Below are 22872 nucleotides of genomic sequence, written 5' to 3'. Positions count from 1 at the left end.
TCAGCGATAAAAACAAACAAAAACAGCATATATAATGCCGTTCTGAGCACAGGCGTCACCTTAATAGACAGAGAGAGGTATGGAGCAGCCATCCCGCTCTTCGCATCGCTATCATCCATTAGAGACTAAAATATCGGGATCTTAAACCGAGACTTATATTTCGAAATGGCAGCCCTAAATACATTATTACCAAGGCAGTAACTTACCAAGTAGCAACCGGGAATACCTTGGCAGATCGCCAAGTGTCACCCCAGTGAACTTGGCCGTTGTTATTCTTGTACCTCGCGTCGTGTTTATAAACGAAAAATGTCACAATCCGATACGGTTATTTGGGGAGTTGTGACACGAAATGTCGTTATGATGGTGAGGGACGGTGTTTGTTACAATGTTATTAACATTTCAGTTCGTGACTTATTAGATTTGCCGCAGATTGCATTAACTACATTCTGTATTTGATGGAGCCCGTTGCTTAGGGATCGGGGCTGGATCTTTTTTTATTTGTCGCCATTGGCATTAATTACTTAAGGCTCTCACCCGGTACAAAATTTAAGACAACAGGCCTGAGGGTGCCCAGTTGGGCGTGAACCTTGGCTCAGGGCGTCGCGTCGTCTGAGAGGAAGAATATTTGAAAGAATTAATCGACCCTAGTGGATCAATAGCAATAAGCGCTGATTGAGGGAAATTATCAACTAGTTGTGTGGTCGGTATCGAGGTTCTTGTTTGGTGCCGCGAGCTGATTGGCCGCCTCTATGGCTAGAGTAATCGGGTCGCCGGGATCGTGTATTACATCCTTCAGAATTAACATTTCACTGTGATTCACCTTGCTTATCAAACGAGGAGCGCCGGTCGAACCCCGGTACCGAACTTGCAGCAATCAATTATGAATTTATCTTAACCTCTTAAGACCGAGATTTCCAGACACAATAGTTAAACAATGGGGTTTGGATTTATAAAGAACATTCGGTCTTAGGAGGTTGAGTGCAGTTTTTACTAATACATTTGGCTCGACCATCATAGGCGGCGATACGACTCACCAACTATCACGCTTGTCTAACAGGAAACTCGCTAAGGTTAAAAAAGCAAAATTGCTTCAATATGGCCTTTTTAGACCCCCAGTTAAATTAGGAATGTATCTGGCAGTAAAAAGGCGCAAAAAAAGAAGAATATGTGAAAAGAGATTCATTACTTAACCTTTAGGCAGATAAGACCGGAGTACAAGAAAGAACAAATTGAAAAAAAAGCAACCAATGTCCTTACTACTAAAGAGTTTTTACAACGAGAACATTCCCCCTTTGGGATCACTCTCGAGAACGTCATCACAACAAATGTATGTCAACATTTGTATTCTAAAATCCGAATGATGAAATAATATTGTTTACAAACAGACTAACTGTCCTCACATTATAATATTTAGATACAAAAAAAGGGAATCAAGGTAAAGTTTCAAGTATAATAGACAGTATTTTAGTTTTGAGGTTAAAACAAATCTGTCAATGAATAGTTGGCCTCAAAACCAACAGAGTATAACATTGATATAGGTATAATATATTATGTTACTGTAGGAACCATGGTATAAGAATACCAGGTATGCTCAAAAGTGACAGCTAACATTTCAAGATTAGCCCAGCTGACGTCATCTCACCCTGCGTTGCCATTTCGTAAAAAACAAATTACCGTAAGTTAAGTTTTTATATTTACTTTGCAAGAAAATTTTGCACTTTTAATAAAAGATTTACGTACAGTTTTAATGATGTTTATATATGTGACAAGTAATAGTAATTAAATATATTAGTCAGTAATTCACTTAATTTTCAATAATAAAATTTACGTCCTTGTAATGTTGGAAATACCAATTTAATGGTAAGAAAGTGGTAACACTTACGTCATCAAAGGGCTAGCAATGGCGGCTTGTGATAGGATTGAGCATACCAGGAGGCTCTGCACGGTAACCGCACCGCGCGCGGCGCGAATTATATCGAGGCCTTCGACCAATAGCCGTTTGACGTCCATCTATGTAGATAGCATTCGTATCGTTTATTGGTCGAAGCGCTCAATAATTCATATTGTCATACTGACTCAGCTGGTTTTCTTGATGTAGGAGCAAGTATAACATAGCTGGTTATCTCCGAATATATCCTACCTATAATCTTGCTTCTCTCCTAGCTGAAAATTCAGCTGATTATCTTCCGCAACATGTTGAATATGCCGATAAAGGGATTATGTTCTCTTCCAGCAAGATTGACTATCATTTGTAAGGCGATAAGGTACACAAACTTGTTGTTTATATAACCATACTATTCATCATATTATCCATGATAGTATCGTAGTCTCAAAATATATGGAAAAGTTAGAACTTCAATATTATACCAACTAGATGTTTTGCACTGAAATGTTGTCCGAGTGACGTCATGAACAAAAGCAGGCAACCAACATCGTCGTTGTGATTTAATGAAGCACTTTCCAGGCTACGTTCCCCAAAATAATACTAGATGGCGCTGTTCAGTGTTGCCTTCGTTTAACCTTCTAATTTGATGGATAACAGACATATGCATCTTTTATCTTTGTTTTTGGGTATAAATGATGACCCTTGTTATTACACCCAGGCACAACACATCTTCCACTCATTATTATTCTGATCAAAATAAAGAGAAGCAATATGTACAAGTAGCAACATAATTCCATACTTAGTGATCCAAATTTCAAGCAATATTAGTTTTATATAATATATGCCTCTGCCATTATATCTATTATATTTTGAAGAATTATGTACCCGAGCAATGAGGAAATAGGCATTTCTCACGTTCAATTTGTACAGTGCCATCTGTTTTTTTTTTTCGGAGAAAGTATCCTGGAAAGTCCCACATTCTAACTTAAAATACGAAAATAAGTTAAAAAGAAAAAATGAGATTGATTTTTGATCATTTTAGACTGGCTTCCATTTGTGGATTAACATTTTGTAATTTATCTTGAAATATCCTAGTGTAACAGCAAATTGTCCTCTATGGTGACTAGATATTTACTAGTTACTACGGCTGGTACTAGGGCAGAACCCTACCGCGAGTTGTACCTATCTGTCCGATGTCAGCCACAAGAAGACATTTTGGTATTTGATGATTCTATTTTCTCTTTACGATCAGTTAATCGCAGCCGAGTAATAAACTCGTTGATTAGGTTCACACTGTGCTGACTTAAAGCTTGCCAATCAAAACTTCGGAGGAAATAATATTTTCTCGTCTTTATTTTAGTATGACAGACGCTCACAACCCCTATTGGGATGGACAGAAACATTCACTGTAGAAGGCATGGTATTATAGGACCAGCAGTCAATTATAAGAGTTTCAGTTGCTGCCAACAAATTGGTTGCGCAATAGGATGAAGTAGCCTTTATACAACTGCATAAATTTTGTTGGTAGCGCAACCTTGATGACGCAACCATGGTGTCCTAGTGAGATAGAGCCTTTGAACTGTATGGTGACAGACTGGTAGGGTGATAGTCTATGGATAAAGGATTGGTCGACATTCATGAAATGACACGCGAGAATGAATGAAGCCGCGTTTCCACTTGGCAACATTTGACAACAACATGTTGTACAAATTGTTGCCCAACATGTTAAAAGTTAGCGCAGAACTTTTGTTTAACAACATCGTCTGCCTACGCTTCTACTACACGTTGACGACGTGTGTAGTGTTGTTGCGCGTCACACTCAACAACAATTGATGCTCAACTATCGTTGCTCTCTAAACTCTAAACAAACAACAAAGCCGCGGGACATGTTGCGCTTCAGCTGGCAACGTCGCGCGTTGTTGTGCAACGTTGCTGTACATCTTAAGCGTTACATGTTGCGCGTTAATTGTTGTCTAGTAGGCTATGGTTTACTGTCTATATTGGCTACGCTCCCTTTGCCTGTTGGACGGACACAATAACAAAAAATGTCTATGGTTTATAACAATCATCATCATCATCAGCCCATTAACGTCCCCACTGCTGGGGCACGGGCCTTCCCTATGGATGGGCCTTAAACCATCACGCGGGCCCAGTGCGGATTGATGGTTATTAACGACTGCTAATGCAGCCGCGACCAACGGCTTAACGTGCCTTCCGAAGCACGGAGGAGCTCGAGATGAAAACTTTTTTTTGTGGTCACCCATCCTATGACCGGCCTTTGCGAAAGTTGCTTTACTTCAACAATCGCAGACCGAGCGCGTTAACCGCTGCGCCACCGAGCTCCTCAACACAACTATAGGTTTTACCTCTAGGTTTATAACAATATAACTTCCTAAACTGAACAACGCCAAACGCCAACTATATTATGATTTTGAAAGAACGCAAGCTGGAAAGACCCTCAGTAATTATCGTGACAACGCGTTGACACATGTGACATGGTTCTCTATTGTATTCCCTAAAATTTCTTATCCTACTTTTTATTTTCCTTCACATTTTAGTCCTAAGTATCGAATGTCCTAATGATCCTAGTCCAATTTTGTTAACTCCTAGTGTTCATTGCCCTATTTTTTTTCATCCTAATGATGGTAAGCCCTAATGTCCATAGTTACAATCGTTTATATTCCTAAAATGTATAGTCCTAAATAAAATGTGAAGGAAAATAAAAAGTAGGATAAGAAATTTTAGGGAATACAATAGAGAACCTTCACCGCCGCCTCTCGGCCCTTCGGGCCTCGATGGTCACAAGTAACCTAACCCACTCGGATATATGGCAGGGGGCTCGCTTTGCTCGCCCCCTGCCATACAGCCTTCGTAACCTATATCTACAGTGTCGGGGTGCCGCGAATTTCCGTGCTCGCTTCGCTCGCACCCGTGACTGCTGTCGTTACGAAACAAATCTTCACCGCCGCCTCTCGGCCCTTCGGGCCTCGATGGTCACAACTAACCAAAATATGTCAAATAGATCATATAGGGAATGAAAAATTCGGAATTTCAAACTTTAGGGACATTAATATTAGAACTAAAGAATATTAGGACAAGTATTACGGTAGGATAATCAATATTTAGGATGATCGAACATTAGTACAATTAAATATTAGGAAAATGATGTTCGGAAAATCGACTTTAGGACTATAAACATTAGGAAATACAACAGGCCCCCATGTGACATAGACTCTGCCAAACCTTCAAGATTTGTGTCAAACTATTTCCAACGCACTTTGAAAAGAACACTCGAGTTTTTTTTATAGCTTACAACCTGCTAATAAGTGGTATAATATAGAAATAGTTTCGTTTGGTATGCAGTTGACACCGTGTCTTGTGGATTGCTACAAATACATTTTGTTGGTGACGCGACCGTGGTTGCACCTTGTGAGATAGGGCCCTTTTGGTTCGTCGCTCTGAATGAGCATCAACCTAGACGGAAAGAAATAAATATTATTATTACTAGCCCATTTGATCCCACTGCTGGGCAAAGGCGGAGGCCTTTGCAGACATGGAGATGTCTTCCCATAAGTCGCGGTCCCGTGCGATCTCCGTCCAGTCCAATGGTGTGCCGTTTCTGGGAACGTCCCTAAAGTGGGACAGTAAAACTTATTACCTAGTATTAACCTCTCATATGCCGAGATACCAGACACAATAGATTTTACATTGTGTCTGGTCGAGATCCGCGTTCCGGCGTTCGAAAGATTAATGTAGATAGGACCAGAGTACAAGAAAAAATAATTTGCTAAAAAGCAGCCAGTTTCCTACTAAATCGAAGCAAATGGAATTCTAGTCTCTGCTTACCCCGATGGGAAACAGGCGTGAGTTTATGTATGTATGTATGTTCCTATTAAAGAGTTTTTATAACGGGAACATTCCCATGCTCCAGTCCCTCCGATGATCCGAATAGTCATGAAGATTATATCAAAAATAATTTTATGTTATTTTTTTTAAGAAATAAAATTATTTCTTTTTTTCAAATGGACCGTCTATAAAGTCTTCGTGTTTCTGTACCTACTTACAAAATTATTGATTTCTGGCTACTTGCCCATCTGTCCACAGCTTTGATACATCGCCTCGACACTTTAAATATACCTACGTTTCAGCTAATTAACTTTTATTGCCTCTATTTTGAGACATTTTGGTGAATTGTTCGGATACTGTAATTAATTTCCATCATAACTTTTGACTACTTACAAAGTTACTTAATCATTGACGATCAAAATCAAATCAAATCAAATATACTTTATTGCACAGAACTAAATTTCAACAATCAGACATAACACATGAATACAGTACAATTTGGGCGGCCTTATTGCTCTAGAGCAATTTCTTCCCGGCAACCACCAAAAGGAAATAAACATTTACAAACAACTATCATTTAACGATTTGACGATCATTGTCTTCTCTTCTTCTATCGTGTGGATTGTGAGGTAAATTACCAACCTCATCAACCCTGGTGTCAGGGTTATTATTGAACGATTACACACTTACATCAGTAAGTAGTAACCGGGACCACAGACTTAACGCGCCTTCCGAAGCACGGATCGTCTTACTTTCAGACAATCAGGTGATCCGCCTGTAATCTCCTAAACAAACAGGGGATCACAAAGATGATTTTTATGATATGTCCTCACCGGGATTCGAAACCGGGACCTCAGGATCGTGAGCTCAACGCTCAACCACTGGACCACAGAGGGCGATCCATGGTAATGTAAATAATTTAAACTACTTATTTAGAAACTATAACCACTAGCATAGACAAAAAACACTAACCATTATAGACGGCGATACGGCTCACCTATGACGTTGGTCTAACAGAAAGCTTAGTGAGGCGTAGGTACTTAGTTATCTTATGAAAGATTTACCTCTGACTACCGATACAATACAGTAGTACAATTGGGAGTCGTGATCTTGTGTTATGTTTACAAGCATGTGCAGTCATGAGCAATATAATGTACCCACTTTAGGACTCTGTCGCACTAACATATTTGACATTTAGTGAGACTTACAGTTCACTTTGTCAAAAAAGTTGATGTGACATGGTACCGAAGCGTATACATATTAATGCTCGTGACCGTGCATGTAAACATAGCACACTTATACGGCGTGTAAATAACACACACTCTCACACCCTGTTTAAAGTTCTTCAGCCCCCGATGGGTTTCGAGACAAAAAGCTCGGTGATCGAATACAAATACAATCACACATTGTCATGAGCATAAGAGCCTTGTGACCTTACCTTATGCTAATACATGGTTTTAGGGATGCTGTTACAACAAAGGTTTGTCTCGAAACCCATCGGGGGCTGAAGGAGAGTGTATTAGTGTGTGTGTGTCATTTACACCCCGTATAATTAAGTACGTACAGTTAGCCATACAAGTATGGGTGTTAGTGACAACGTAACGAATACTAACGGAGTGATTCCCTATCGGAAAATTTATGAAAATATTAGTGTTTTTTAAATTACTTTTAGTTTCATACATTTGTGACGGATAATTCCACTTGATACCAACTCAGAATCATGGTCGAATAATCCCTCAAAGTTTTCGTTACGATGTCACTAACCTGTATTCTGACGATCTGATTAGGGACTCTATCCATAGAGGCGGCTAATCAGCTCGCGACAACAAACACTTCAAGACCCCGATACTGACTCCACCGGTGTGGTTGACGATTTAAAGACCGATTAAGATCGAAAAAGATTATTTAAAGAACGTCTAGGGCCCTGTGCCGTGGTTTGTCTTGCAGCTTCTTTTCCCCGGCTATACATACAGGTTGTGAGAAGCTGCAGTAGTTTTAGGCGGATGAGACGTTTGTTATGTAAAAATTGTCGATTCAAAGAGTAACTATGTTAACTACTGAATAAAGTTTTTTTTTTAATTTGAATTTCCTTCATTCAGGGCTTATCGCTATCGGCCCACTAGAGTCGATTAAGTCTAACAAATAAGATCCTCTCAGACGACGCCCCTAGTGGGCACCCTCAAGCCTAGGGCCCTATCGGGTAAAACAAATGAACAACGGAAATTTATTTGTACTCTCTTGTGTAAGTTGTTTATATTACGTGTTGAGATTGTATGTGTTATTCCGTGTTTAAAAAAAGTGTTTATTTCTTGTTTTCAAGCAGCATAAAGTTAGTAAGAAAGTAAGTTGTTTTGTTTTATATTTGTTACTGTGGTGTCGGTTGAAGGCGGTGTTAGCTCCAGTATAAAACTTCTTCGAGATGCTGTTAAAATATACTGTAATGGATAAACTAGGAAATTATTTAAATAAGTTAAAGAGACAAGAAAAACATGCCTCGTCAGTAAAGTCCATGGTAATATTGCAAGAGTAAAATATAATAATATTACAATAAAAATATATAAGTATATTAAGACTTTGATGTTGCCAACAGTGTCCCTATATAAAAAACATTTCTTTCTTGCTTCAAATTTCCCGGTACCAAATTCCGAACTTCGATTTATCTGAATCGTTTTCAAGTCGCCAAAGTTCAACGAATAAACCGGTAAAGGTGTTGTCTTATATTTTGACCCGGGTAAGACCCCCGTCGCTCCCCATTTCTCCGGTCAAGAAGTTAATGCCATTGGCGGCGGCATATCTACAATAAGTCACGTCAAAAAAAGGAACCTAATCTAATACAAGTAGAACAAAAGATGGGGGAGAAGATAAGAACCTGGTTTAAAGTGTCACTGACCTCCGCCTACATTGATTAGGAAACTCAATAAGGTTTTCAATCATCACGCTATCCCAAATTTTGGTAAGTAATCAAATCAAATGATACCTACCAAGAATCAATCATACAAAGTGCCTGTGAAAAGTAATGAAAACCTTAAAAGAAACACTTAGCAACCATCCAACCTTTAAGGCCTCAGACACGCATAATCGGTACAGCGGGCCCAAGAGCGTTTGACCTTTTTTGGCGTTTCACCTCAGACATGAACTACTTGGCCGGACAAATAGGGAACGCTGAGGAGTCCGCCTACCTAACTTGAAAATTTTACAAGTGTTTTACAGAAGCGACTGCCTGTCTGATCTTCCAACAGTTCCAACCCGCGAAAGGAAATCACTTTTGAAACGCATTTCTCGGGAATGTAGGTCTCCTCCCGAGATTTTCCTACACCGTTGAGTACGAAATAAACATACGATCCAATGAAATCTAAAACAAATTCGGAAGTCATTTGTTTTCGACTTCACTGGAAGTAAGAGTTAAGTGGTCCTCTCAGTAAGAGTCAAGCGTTCTTTCGAGTCAAGCGACTCGAAGGAAAGAATATTCCTTCCCTACTTATTTTTATTCTATGCCGGAACGCTTCCGACACAACCTCTGTGTATCTTGAGTTTTAGTACCTAGATTATATTAAATTACTAAATAAAAAAGGAATAATTTAAAACCGTTCGTCTGCATAAACTTCATCTCGGGTGAGTGGGCAATTTCTAGTCCAATCTATTTGGATGAACATTTTTATAGACACTGCTTTTTCTAATTTGCATTAGTATTCTGAATCATACTGGATTGTTGCAGCGGCCTCGGTGCTCCAGTGGTTGAGCATTGTGCTCACGATCCGGAGGTCCCAGGTTCAAATCCCAGTCGGGACATATCACAAAAATCACTTTGTTACCTAATTTGGTAAGAACAATATAGGTTGTTTACCAAAACAACCGATACGTGATGAGAAAGTGCTAGTGAGAGTAAGAGAAAAGAGGCAAATATTGAGAGTTATTGAGGACAGTAGAGACAAGATGATTGGACGCTTAATATGAAACGACGAAGTTATTAAAAACATCATAGAAGGGAAGCTACAAGGAAAGAGAGGAAGGGGAAGACCAAGAAAAGCTTACATAGAACAGATTAAAGAGAAGGCGAACGTCGTGTTTTATAAGGAAGTGAAGGAATTGGCCTTTGATAGACAAGAATGGAGAATTCTACACCGACAAGAGCGTGGTTCTTAAATTAGAGATGACCTGATTGTACGAAAGTTCGACGATTAATGTTTCGGAAGGCACGTTAAATCGTTAGTTCCGCTTACTATTTACACAAGTGGGTGTACCACAGGACCAAAATGACGTACCCACAAGACCACAGTGACGTACTGTCATGAGCAATATCATGTACCCACTTTAGAACCCTGTCGCACTATCATATTTGACATTTAATGAGACTTACGGTTTAATTTGTCCAAAAAGTTAATGTGACATGGTTTCGAAGTGTATACATATTGGTACTCGGGACGGTACTTTTGGTACCAATTTATCAGTCACCCGTTTCGTCTTTGTACCTTCCTAAATTAACCCCAAAACTTCTACTCACACGCGTAGTTCAAAGGAAACATTAATTAAACGAGTGTAGAACAAAATGGAAAACCAACTACGAAAGAAACAAATTAACATTGTTAATCAAGATATTCACAAGGTTATTGAACTCTAAATGTAACCTTCCGTTATACCAATCAACCTTGATATAAAAAAAATACCTCCCACTGCTGGTCACAGACCTCCCCAAAATTATATAGGTACGTACTATAAAGCAAACCTTCATTTACATGTAATAGGTAGGTAGGTATTATCTCTCCACGTAATACCTATTCTCTTTCAACATGGGACTTAAAACAACTGGCGAGAAGCGTGTGTATATTCATCATCAGCCCATAAACGTCCCCACTGCTGGGGCACGGGCCTTCCCTATGGATGGCTAGGGAGATCGGGCCTTAAACCATCACGCGGGCCCAGTGCGGATTGATGGTTATTAACGACTGCTAAATGCAGCCGGGACCAACGGCTTAACGTGCCTTCCGAAGCACAGAGGAGCTCGACATGAAAACTTTTTTTTGTGGTCACCCATCCTATGACCGGCCTTTGCGAAAGTTGCTTAACTTCAACAATCGCAGACCGAGCGCGTTTACCGCTACGCCACCCAGCTCCTCAAGTGTGTATACATATTATATTATAATATATGAATTGTATAGTACCATTTTGATTGGTCTTTCGAAAGTAACGTAACTATTTACCTACAAAAAATTAATAAAATTGCTACTTTTTTATCGTTAATTTCTAAGATTTCTGACTCTATATTTCTGAAAATTTTGTCTACAGTCAGATTAATATAAAACATTAGTCCAGTACCTACATAGAATACAGTAAAGAGACTTAATGGACGTCTATAATTCCTATCGGCGTGGGCAGAACGACAAGCCATCATCATAATTAAATTATTATAAGTACTCCTTGGAGACTATCAAGATTCCGTCACAAAAGAAGTTTAATTAAAAAATAATTCATTTTACAAGTAATCATTACCATACGCCTTTTTAGGGTTCCGTAGCCTAATGGCAAAAAACGGAACCCTTATAGATTCGTCATGTCTGTCCGTCCGTCTGTCTGTCCGTCCGTCCGTCCGTATGTCACAGCCACTTTTCTCCGAAACTATAATAGCTATACTGTTGAAACTTGATAAATATGTGTATTCTGTGAACCGCGTTAAGATTTTTATGCAATGATAGAAAAAAAAAACAATAAATTTTGGGGGTCCCCATACATAGAACTGAAACTAAAAAATTTTTTTTTCATCTAACCCATAGGTACGTGTGGGGTATATATGGATAGGTCTTCCAAAATGGTATTGAGGTTTCTAATATCATTTTTTTCTAAACTGAATAGTTTGCGCGAGAGACACTTCCAAAGTGGTAAAATGTGTGTGTCCCCCCCTGTAACTTCTAAAATAAGAGGAGCGTAAAACTTAAAAAAATATATGATGTAGATTAGCATGCTTCTTTCTTTCTTTCTTTCTTTCTAATTTACTTTTATATTATGTTACTTGCTGTTACGAAACCCTTCATGGGCGAGTCCGACTCGCACTTGGCCGCTTTTTTTATTCATAATTTTAATATTACGCCCACAGTAAAGTAGAATTTATCGCAAAATCAAGATTTAAGTAAACAATGGTGACATTGAAAAGGAAGCCTGTGTCTGTTGTTTGAAGTCGTTTGTGTCTGGCATTAAAGCTGTGCATTTCATTTGTAGGACTTGGCGACGAAGGAAAAGTCACCAGTATGTCGGTATACTACAGACTGCACTTCGGGGAGTGTGCCCGCGATTTACACGAGCTCATTCCATCATCCCCCTTTTATCTTCGGACTTCCAAACGTACGGCCGGGTTCCATCCCTATTTGGTGGATATCCCAACTATTCGCACAAAGCGCTTCGCATCGTCCTTCATTATGCGCACTGCTACGGAGTGGAATTCTTTGCCGTCTTCTATATTTCCGAATGCATATAACACTGGTGCTTTCAAGGCCAGAATGAACAGGCATCTTCTGGGCGAGGTCGCTCCATCTTACGCCTCGTTAATGCCTTTGGGCAAGTCTGGGGTCAAGAGAAAACCCATCAAAGGTAAAAAGGAAAGGAAAGTATTGGACCATCAGCATTAATTCCTCAGGCGACGAAACTTTACAGTAAGTATTGAGAAATACTATTTTACAACCCAACAAAATTTCCGCGGCTGACGATTTAATTTTGGGGTCGTCATACAAAAAATTGCTTTATTGCTTACACTAGCAACCGTATTTCAAATAGTATACGTATGACATAAACAGCCTAATACGTCCTCCAACTAAACTCCAGCCAAGGCCAAGTAGTTAAATGACATAAGTATACCTACGTACGGCAGCAAATCTACAATAAGTGACGTAAAAAAAGTTCAACTAGGCACAGGCCTGCGCTCTATCAACCAGAGCGAAATATAAGGGATAATGGACTATACAACATGACTTTTGTTATAAATCAATTCACTTTTTGTAAAACACTTTTTGCATTTAACCCTGCCTTTCTTTAAACATCCTGAATTACATCGCATGTTCGCCAAGGCCTACGTATTCCGATTGTACCGACCAAGCCTTCATAAATACATTATGACTACAATAATCCGTTGGCCTACTACATTTTCATAATAAAAGAACGTAAGTAGGTACCTACATTTTTTCGTAAATAACCCCAAGACGGTCCGTATAAGCCGCAAATATAAATAAACCCAACATTCTGACCTCAGAATCCCGGGAAAGCCTATAATAATAAGATCCCAAATAACGTAGAGATGAAAATTGCCTTTCTCAAGAAAGCAACGAATGTCATAAATAGACAAGAATTATTAATTACGCACGGAAGAATTTAAACTTCATAATTAATTACCGTGAACTAAGTTTATTTGGGCGATGCCTACCTACTTTTAGTGGCCTCTAATAAATATTACCTACTTAGTTAAATTAAAACCATCAAGTTATTGGGATTTTATAAAAATATTTCTCATGTTTTAATTATTTTAATTCTAGAAAGAGATTTTATTATTTCTTTTACAGAATGAATCTTGTCACTGGTCACCTTTCGTAAAAAAAAAAAACATTTTATAAGATTAAAAATAAAGTGGAATAATTATTTTTTTAGCGCAAAAGGCGATTAAAACTATTTTTACACTGAATTCAGCCAGTACCCGAAATAATTAAACGAATATGATTATTACCTCTTTGGAAAATACTTAAAATTATTTCATAGTGTTAATGGTAAACGGTAAAGATTATCATTATAATCGTCATCCATTGGCTAAAATAATAACAAATATTTGTATGAGAAGCTGCAATAATAGTTCCGCTTTTCCGCGGAAAGTAGGTGGGTATTATATAAATTTGATAAATGTATCGTCAGAAAGTATTTTATAAATATGATTCATTATTGTATTTGCACTAAAAATAAAACATTCGGTGCGATCTACTCACTAAGTCTAGTAATTTTGCGAAGAAACCGCGCTCTATCTGAGTATATCTTGCAATTACTCGGACATCGTAGGCAATTAAGATTTATTGCCAAGCCTCTGTGATTCTGTGCACGACCAATCCTAAGTAATGGTCAGAAGAAATAAAGAATTAAGTACTTACACTTTATTTTGTTTTGTTATTTTGGTCATTTTCAAAGATCTAGTAATTCAGTAATCAAGTATGATAAGAATTTGTACTAAGTAAATTAGAATAAATGATTGGTCAGCAAAAAATTAATATCGATCGCCATCGACTCGCAAAGAAGAAGAAAAATAAATTACCTACTACTTAATATAATATACACTTGTTATACAAAATCATGTGACAAACCTGAAGCTAATGCTGCCGCCTCCTTCTCACTCCGATTATCGTCATCCGTCATTTTAAAAATAAAACTCACACACTACACTGATATAAAACTTGTCAAAATCAGAATTATCTATATTATGTCAGCTATAAATTGTCCCTAAATCGACCTTGTCACGCATCGTCGCTCACAAAACACAGACTAATTTTAAAACATCAAAGCCCTGTAGAACAGGATTTTCACTGAATCACATCAAGAAAATTGAACAGGAGTAATTCGCACTTAAAAAGACCTGAAAAAAAGCGGCACTTTGAATTAAGCGGATGATAGCAATCGCGCGGGAACGCGTACTTTAAAAAAAATAAAGTTTGGCATAGACGGCACGTCTCTATGCCACAGGAGGTGTACTCATACTGTTCTATTTTAGTATAGTTAGGCGAAATGAAAAGATTCATTCGCATGTGCAATTTTAAGGGAATATTGTTTATGTCCTTGCCTAATTGCTTGGCACTAATTTGCGTGAGTGATTTCCGTGCTGAGCTGGTATAAAATGACTAGGGGTAGTTTATTATCTACACGAGTGAGCAATTATCTTGTTTAGCATGTAAAAAAGACATTCGCATGATAATTTAATTCACTGAGTAGATATACACCTACTTCAATATATACGATTTTTTCTTACTGCCGACGTTGACAATTTAGTTCTCTGTATTCGGAACTACAGAGCTGGCTATAATTGGATAGCAAGGTTGCTGAACCGTATACTTTTCATTTCATAGAACCGACTATGTTAATATTATATATCTTATACGAGATATAGAAAGAATAAATAGGGGTTTACAATCGATATTAGCCAAGCTTTTAAAAGGTTGAAAGCCGATGACCAACCACACCATACCTGGTGTCAGGGTGATTAAGGATATTACAACTAAGTACCTTAACTCACGCCCGCTTATCTATAATGGGCACTAACGGCAGAACTACGAGTAATCAAAATACAACTTACAGCAACATTTGATAATAATGAAGACCCAGTGTGGGTTTTCATTTCACGCAAAATCCCATTCACGCAAAATCCCATTCACGCAAAGTCCTATTCGCATAGGGTTCCATTCGCACAAAGTATTACTTATTCGCATAAGGTTCCATTGGTTATCTATTTTTACTCATAAAATTTTATGTAATAATTTACCATGACGTACCTACTATTACTTGTCCTATTATTTGTCGTAACTTTTTAAGCATAACTTTGAAACTCATAACTACTATAAGCAAAATAACTAATGATCATAATGATATAAATAATGATGAAAATCCGTTTGATAATTTTGAATAAAAGGAAAAACAGTTGTTATTTCTGGCGTAACTGTGAAAGTTCAACCCGCAGTAGAACATTGTGACGTATATGCTCAATACCTCCTCTCCGGTTGATTGAGGGGAGGACTCTGCCTAGCAGTGGACGTATCTAGGTACATATATGCTATTTATGTAAGTATTTATATGTATGTGTATTTTATTTATTTATTATTATTTATTTATTTATTTTTACAGTTTTACATTCAGCCATTTCGATACTTTTTAAATAACACAACGACAACAAGTATGAAGTTGCAAAGTAAAATAATTGATTTGTTTTAGAGATGATTATAGTTGTAGAATCCCGATACCGACCCCGCCGGCGGGGTAGACGATTTCCCTCAATCAGCGCTTATCGCTATCGACCCACTAGGTCGATTAATTCTTTCAAATATTTTTCCTCTCAGAAGACGCCCTGAGCCGAGGTTCGCGCCCAACTGGGCACCCTCAAGCCTGTTGTCTTAAACGTTGTACCTACCAGGTGAGAGCCTTCAGCGCTCCCCATTTGTCCGACCAAGTAATTAATGCCATCTGCGGCAAATCTACAATAAGTCACGTTAAAAAAAAAGATTATACTTGTACACAATTCTGTCCTATATTCTTGTGAGGCACCTAATCGCCAGTGTTAAGTATTATGTATCACTGTACTTATGCACTATTGTTTGCCAAGACACGAGGTACAAGGACCCTATCACACCGCCTTATACACGACATGCGATTTCGAATGATCTCGTGAGTTCTTCGCGGATTTCGCTTCTGATGCTAAAATGCGATAATAAATTATTTATTTGGGCATTATTTCTGAAAAGTCATGTCGGCCACAATTTTCATGGGTAGCCACATATTTAATCTAATTCTCATATTTATCTAATACTCGCGAATTATTTACGAAATCGCTGTTCTCACAACTGTGTGAAATGGAAAGCCGATTTAAGAGGCTACCTATTTAGAAGATTACACTACGAAATGTCTCGAAAATCCCTGAATTTATGTGTTAATTTATCGTGAATTATCATTTGGTAACTTAATCCTTTGAGAAAACATAAGGACAATCAACGCGCGGTCTATGCGAAATCGAAGGGATTAAAACCGCCACCACTGTTACCCTGTTACAAAATTTTATGAGTACACCTTGACTCAACTTATTAGTTGATCTTTAGTTTTACCAGGGAGCCCGGTAAAACATTATGTGAAAAAGACCTTTCAATAACAATATAACATTTATAATAACATTTTTCAACATTAAGATTTTTTTTAATAATCTGATTTCTAAGTAGGTATTCATCATTATTTCGCAGACAATCGGGTGCCATAAATTTGTCCGGCCAAGTAGTTAATGCCATCTGCGGCAAATCTACAATCAGTCACGTCAAAAAAAAGGGTGCCAAAAAAAATCTTTGCAATTGCTTTCGACTTTTAATAACACGCTCAGTCCGATTTCTCCATTCTGTAGGTATATTGTGTGCAGTTCAGTATGGTTAGCAATAAAAATAAGAAAAAAACGAAATAAAACAAGACAACCCTATTTACTATGAATTCCTGCCAAAACTGTGGTATACGAACAATATACGAATTTGAACCCATCCATTCAAAATTTTTCGCCTGGCAATTTTTTTGAAACTGTCAAGTGTCATGTTATTGTCAAACTGTCAATGTGATCGTTGTTGTTTTGGATAACGCAATGTTTTGCAATTAAATTATTTGAATTTCGCTATGAAAACTGTGTTAAAACAAATTTAGTGCAGTTCTTCAAATCATTTATTGTTTATCGGCAATACTAAAACTTTACTACGATGTTAGAGGACGACGAAAACTTGCATCGTTTAGAAGGTACGTCGGGTGACGCTCCTGGCGGTTTAATCATCAAAAAGAAGGAGAACCCTGGTGAATTTCAGTTTGCAAAGCCCTCGTTACTGGGCTTAGATAAGCTAGCAGCTGCTAAAAGAAAGCAGAACCGTCTCATATCGTTTCAAAATGATGATGAAGAGGCCGAGGGCGAAAGTGCCTCCACCAGTTCTAAAGAGCGTAAATACAGGAGGCACAATGAAGAAACTCCAACATATACTGGTGGTATATCAGAACAAGCAAGGGAACGCATGTTGGAGCGATTGCAGAGGTAATGGATTTATTTTTCTAATAGGTTTTTAGGTTAGAATACTTACAATGTATAAAACTTGCAGACTGTTGTTTTGTTCACTTATAGATATAGAATGTGCTTCATCTTGTGACATTATAACCACAGAACTGTATACTATTTGTTTCTTAAGAATAATAATCAGTTTACTAGCAATTTTGACATACATCCTGAAATTACAGACGAGAAAAGGAAACAAAAGAGAAAGGTGTTCACAATTCGACGTCAGAAGAAAAGAAATCGCGTTCCAAGGATGAAGAAGACGACCGTTACTATCGTAGCAGATATGACAAAGATAGAAAACGTGACTATGACAGAAAAGACAAGGACAGGTATAGGGATAGTGATAGGAGGGATCGAGACAGGAATAGAAGAAGAGACTCAGAAAGACGAGATGACAGAGACAAAGATAGGAAAGATAGGAGTGAAAGAGACAGCTCTAGAAGAAGCTACTATGAACCCAGATTCAAAGATGAACCAAGAACTCCGAGGTAATGTGTATTTCTTTATTGTGTTCGAAAAAAGGGTTCTGAATATTTGTTAATGGTTAGAAATATGTTAAAGAGGATGGTAAAACTGTAAAAATCATTCATCACTAACTCGTTTGGTATTAAGAGTATTAGTGTATTTCAATGTTTCTGTACTATAGGTCCTGTGTTCACAGTAATTTATATTTATTGTCATTATTATTCTAGAAGAGGCCTATAACAAGATACACTGACTTACAGATCAGAAAATGAAGATAAAAACTAGAAGTTCAAATGTAGGCGGCAGCACTGTTCCTGAATTGTGACAGTTCTCCACACTATCCATTTAAAATTTATGATCATTCATTCATCAACAGCCCATTAATGTCCCCACTGCTGGGCCACGGGCCGTCCCAATGGATGGGTAGGGAGATCGGGCCTTAAACCACCACGCGGGCCCAGTGCGGATTGGTGGTTATTAATGACTGCTAATGCAGCCAGGACCAATGGCTTAACGTGCCTTCCGAAGCACGGAGGAGCTTGAGATGAAAACTTTTTTTTTGTGGTCACCCATCCTATGACCGGCCTTTGCGAAAGTTGCTTAACTTCAAAAATCGCAGACCAAGCGCGTTTACCGCTGCGCCACCGAGCTCCTCAAAATTTATGATAAATTGCTATAAAATGTGGAGTGACGTGGAGTGTATTCCATGTGAAGTATGAGTTACGAAAAAGAAAAGCCAATAGTTGGAAAAAGGCAGTTTTGATTGAAAATAAGTATTTCTAAGATTTCTTCTTTCTAATCTTTAGGGGATAAATATAACACTATTATTTTGTAGTTAAACGCTGTGCAATGGGTTATAAAGTAAAAATATAACCAAAACAACATGTTTGTTTACTCAAATAGTATGGGGAACTGTCAAAATTTAAGAACACTCAACAGTAGCGACACTTGACGGGAGAAATAAGCAGTTTTTATCCTCATTGGCAAAACTTAATTAAATATTCTTGGCAAAAATAACATAACATAAACAGCCTATATACGTCCCACTGCTGGGCACAGGCCTCCCCTCAATCAACCGGAGGGGGTATGGAGCATACTCCACCACACTGCTCCAATGCGGGTTGGTGGAGGTGTTTTTTACGGCTAAAAGCCGGGACCAACAGCTTAACGTGCCCTCCCAAGCACGGAATCATCTTACTTTTTCGGACAATCAGGTGATTCAAGCCTGAAAAGTCCTAAAAAAATGGCAAAAATGCCATACTTAAATAAATATTATTTTTATAAAATTTTCAGTATGAAAGTCTTGAAACCTACAGACAAAACAGCCTGGGATGACGATGATGATGACCCTAGGGGTACAGTGCGTAAATCTAGCTGGGACTTCCCGACTCCTCTGCCTAAAGATGCGGGAACTTCTGAACGCTCTCAGAGAAGTGACAGAGGTGGACGTCCAATGAGAGATTATAAAGGACGACCGTATGAGAATACTCCTAGAGCTACTCCGCATAAGTGAGTATATTTTTATTAGTATGCGATTTTCACTAACACAATAGGCCAGTTTCCAAACTTTCTAACTAGTCAAATCAGTTACTTTTTACTAAACATCAAAACACGAAATTACTAGGCAATTTGTATGAAAAAGCACACTGTGACGTCATAAAATGTCTGACTTTTATTACGTTTTTATTGATTAAAATTCATAAATAAGTTAAATAGGAAAAATAAAATGTTTTTCATTAATTTTAGATCTGTCTTTGTTTATTGTGGTGTGTCAGGGTCATAGTAAGTGGAATTCCGTGGTCTCTGCCTACCCCAACTGGAAAACGGCGTGATCTTTTATAAGTATGTTTTATTACAATGATTAAAATTTCCAGGTTTGCAAGTTCAAGACGTGGGGCCGACGTTGACGACCCAGAGTGGGAAGAAGCTGAAAAGAAATTAGACAGAGCCTGGTACAATATGGGAGAAGGTACTATCCATATTCACTCTCTCTGATTATTTGACCAGGCTGTATAGCTATGTTCCTTTTCCTGCTCCTTCTCGGGATAAAGGAGATCATCGGATTTCGGCCCAGAAGTCAAAGTGCCGGCCAAAAAATAATTTTACTATATTCCGTTAGACCTTATCCGACTGAGTATTTATTACTATGGCACCAAAGCACAAAAGAACTGTATTTTTCATACATTTTTGGTGAAAATATAAAGTGCCGGCCAAGTAACAATAATGGTATATATCCTTAGAACTTATCCATCTGAGCATTTATTACTATGGCACCAAAGCCGTAGCGTCAATATTTCTGTTTTTATTCGAATTAAAAAATAAACTTGTATTTTTCATACATTTTGGTGAAAATGTGAAGTGCCGGCCAAGAAACAATATTGGTATATCCTGTTATAACTTATCCCTTTGACCATTTATTATTATGGCACCAAACGTCTATGACCATTATTTTGGCTTTTATTGGACTTTACGTTTTAGTTTCTAAGTGAAAAGTGCCGGTCAGCAAAAACACATGTCAAAACTATCGAGTAGATACCTGTAAACATTATTCAGTATGACAATAAACGTGTATGACCATTAGTTTGGCTGTTGTTGGATTTTTAAAATCTCGATTCTTGATTTATTTTGTTATAAAATAAAATATGACAGGCGCGTTATTTAAAGGATCGTCAGAATGTTTATTACTATGACATTAAACGTCTATGACCACTATTTTGAACTCAATTAGATTTCTCAAAAATCTGGAGTTTTCATAGATACCTACACTTTGGCGAAAAAAGTTTTATCTGGCGATAATGCAGGTAAAGGCGTAATATCGTGGTCGTCTTTGGACACATTTTTATTAATCAAAAATAGGTTTTCGTTTGACCACTGTCTCACCTGATGGTGATACATGCTTTAGAAACTTATTTTTTTTAAAGAAAAGTGAGGTACGATGCTATGTCGGCCGAGTAGCACCAGGACATTGTGATCGGCATACATGCAAAGTACAACTGCCCGACTCCTGTCTTCCCTAACAGCTACTTCAGACGTCATGCCAAAATACGAGTTTCGTCACTAGATGGCAAGCTTATCTTTGGAGGGTGGTAACCATCTACGGTCAAGATGAATCAATACCATAATTCGACCTAAACTTAGGCCGTAACCTTGAGTCGAATGCAAAAACTACAGCCAACGTCATATCTAAAATCAGATAGTATTAATATAGAAGTTCACCTAACAACACACAAAACAAAAACACAAAGTATTTATCTGACTAATAAAAAAGGGAAATAATAGGGAAAGCTCTGCTTATTGTCATTGTTAAAATGTATATAAAAAAAAGATTTTTTTAAAAAGTTTAATAAAAGCCAAAGTCGATATTTGGTAATATAGTAAAAAAATACGTTTCAAGTCGTTTACCAAAAGATTTGACTTATTTTGTTTCGCTGGCTGACATTTTCCCATTTGAACCAAAACGGAAAGAGAGACGAATAAAAGTCAAAATAATGGTCAAAAATGTTTTGTGCTCGATTATTAAATGTTCTAAAGGTCCTTTGTAATCCGCCGTACCGCAAGTTTTGCCTAAAGCACTTTATTTTTAAACAAAACAAAAAAGAAATCAAGATTTTTAAAATACAATAAAAGGCAAACTAATGGTCATACACGTTTGGCGCTATAGAAAAAAAATGTTAACAGGCATCTACTCGATACTCTCAACATGGTATTTTTGGTGGTCGGCACTTTTCACATTTGAACTAAAACGTAAATTCCAATAAAAGTCAAAATAATGGTCATAGATATTTGGTGTCATATTAAAAAATATTGAGAAGCAACTATTAGACAGATTTGACGTATTTTTTTCGATGGCCGGCATTTTAACATATTAACCAAAACGGAAAGTCCAATAAACGTCAAAATAATGGCCATAGAAGTTTGGCGCCATACTAATAAATGTTCTAACGGTCCTTTGTAATACGCCTGTATCCCTTTTATTCCCAACGGACATAATATTTTTTTTTTACAAAATGTATGAAAAATCGAGATTTTTAAAATCCAATTAAAGCCAAACTAATGGTCATACACGTTTGGTGTCATAGTAAAAAATGTTCACAGCAATGTACTCGTAAGGTTCGACACATTTTTTTTCTCTGGCCGGCACTTTCGAATTTGGGCCGGCCAAAGTATGGAGAGCCGATGATCTCCTTTAACAAAAAAAAAATCTCTGATTATTTAAGAGCTGCGTTTCACGCATAATGGGCCATCTTAGAGTCTAAATGCGGAAAACAGAGCCATTAACATAACTAACATAACATAAGAGCTGCGCTGACACACTTAACTAACTCACTTCACTAACACACACCACACCACATTCCAATTTTTCTGCCAAATGCAAATTATTTTAATTTTAATAATATAAAAAGCTTTCTGTATTTTTTGCTGTTTATCTACTTTCATTTTGGTTGCTTGTTTTTTTAATATATCATCCCTAGCGTTATTTAATTTTTACGGAGTTAGCTTTATTCACGGGGTTCCCTTACCTAACCTCAAGATTTGACAGGTGCAGTTATAAAAGCGAGTGTCTGAGTGTGTGTTCAGGTGTCTCCACCTGAAGGGACTACTAACATAGGTTATAACCTCCGAAATGCATCTCTTGAGAATGTGGATATCCTCACGATGATTTCCTTCACCACTGAACAAACCATAATCATAAATGATCCAAACATGAATTCGAACCTGCGCCCTCGGGACTCCAAAATCTTATCATCATCATCAATTTAAGAGCCACGATCTTGTCGGTGTAGTTTCCCTCTTGCCTTCGGCCCCGCAGTACTCTGATGCGAGTGGAATGGCGCCCAGAGTAGTCCATTTCAAAGCCGTACCTCCTGTCCTCCGCCTCTGA

General features: G+C 37.8%; 2 protein-coding genes across 2 annotated transcripts in view; one reads left to right on the top strand and one right to left on the bottom strand.

Moving 5' to 3' along the window:
• Positions 1-14428, bottom strand: part of LOC126372800 (uncharacterized) — a 47489-nt gene extending 33061 nt beyond the window's left edge. Inside the window, exon 1 of the mRNA XM_050018700.1 lies at positions 14056-14428. Within this exon, the coding sequence (XP_049874657.1) occupies positions 14056-14107 (52 nt within the window). The 5' untranslated portion in view covers positions 14108-14428. The remainder of the gene's footprint in view (positions 1-14055) is intronic.
• Positions 14429-17042: 2614 nt separating this feature from the next.
• Positions 17043-22872, top strand: part of LOC126372723 (pre-mRNA-splicing factor ATP-dependent RNA helicase PRP16) — a 128145-nt gene continuing 122315 nt past the window's right edge. Inside the window, exons 1-4 of the mRNA XM_050018580.1 lie at positions 17043-17504; positions 17705-18013; positions 19284-19499; positions 19865-19959. Coding sequence (XP_049874537.1) covers positions 17182-17504; positions 17705-18013; positions 19284-19499; positions 19865-19959 — 943 coding nt within the window. The 5' untranslated portion in view covers positions 17043-17181. The remainder of the gene's footprint in view (positions 17505-17704; positions 18014-19283; positions 19500-19864; positions 19960-22872) is intronic.

This window comes from Pectinophora gossypiella, chromosome 14 (genome assembly GCF_024362695.1).
Source record: "Pectinophora gossypiella chromosome 14, ilPecGoss1.1, whole genome shotgun sequence".
In the NCBI taxonomy this organism is placed as follows: domain Eukaryota; kingdom Metazoa; phylum Arthropoda; class Insecta; order Lepidoptera; family Gelechiidae; genus Pectinophora; species Pectinophora gossypiella.
The sequence above is the reverse complement of the archived record's forward strand: the minus strand, read 5'-3'. Positions and strand labels throughout refer to the sequence as shown.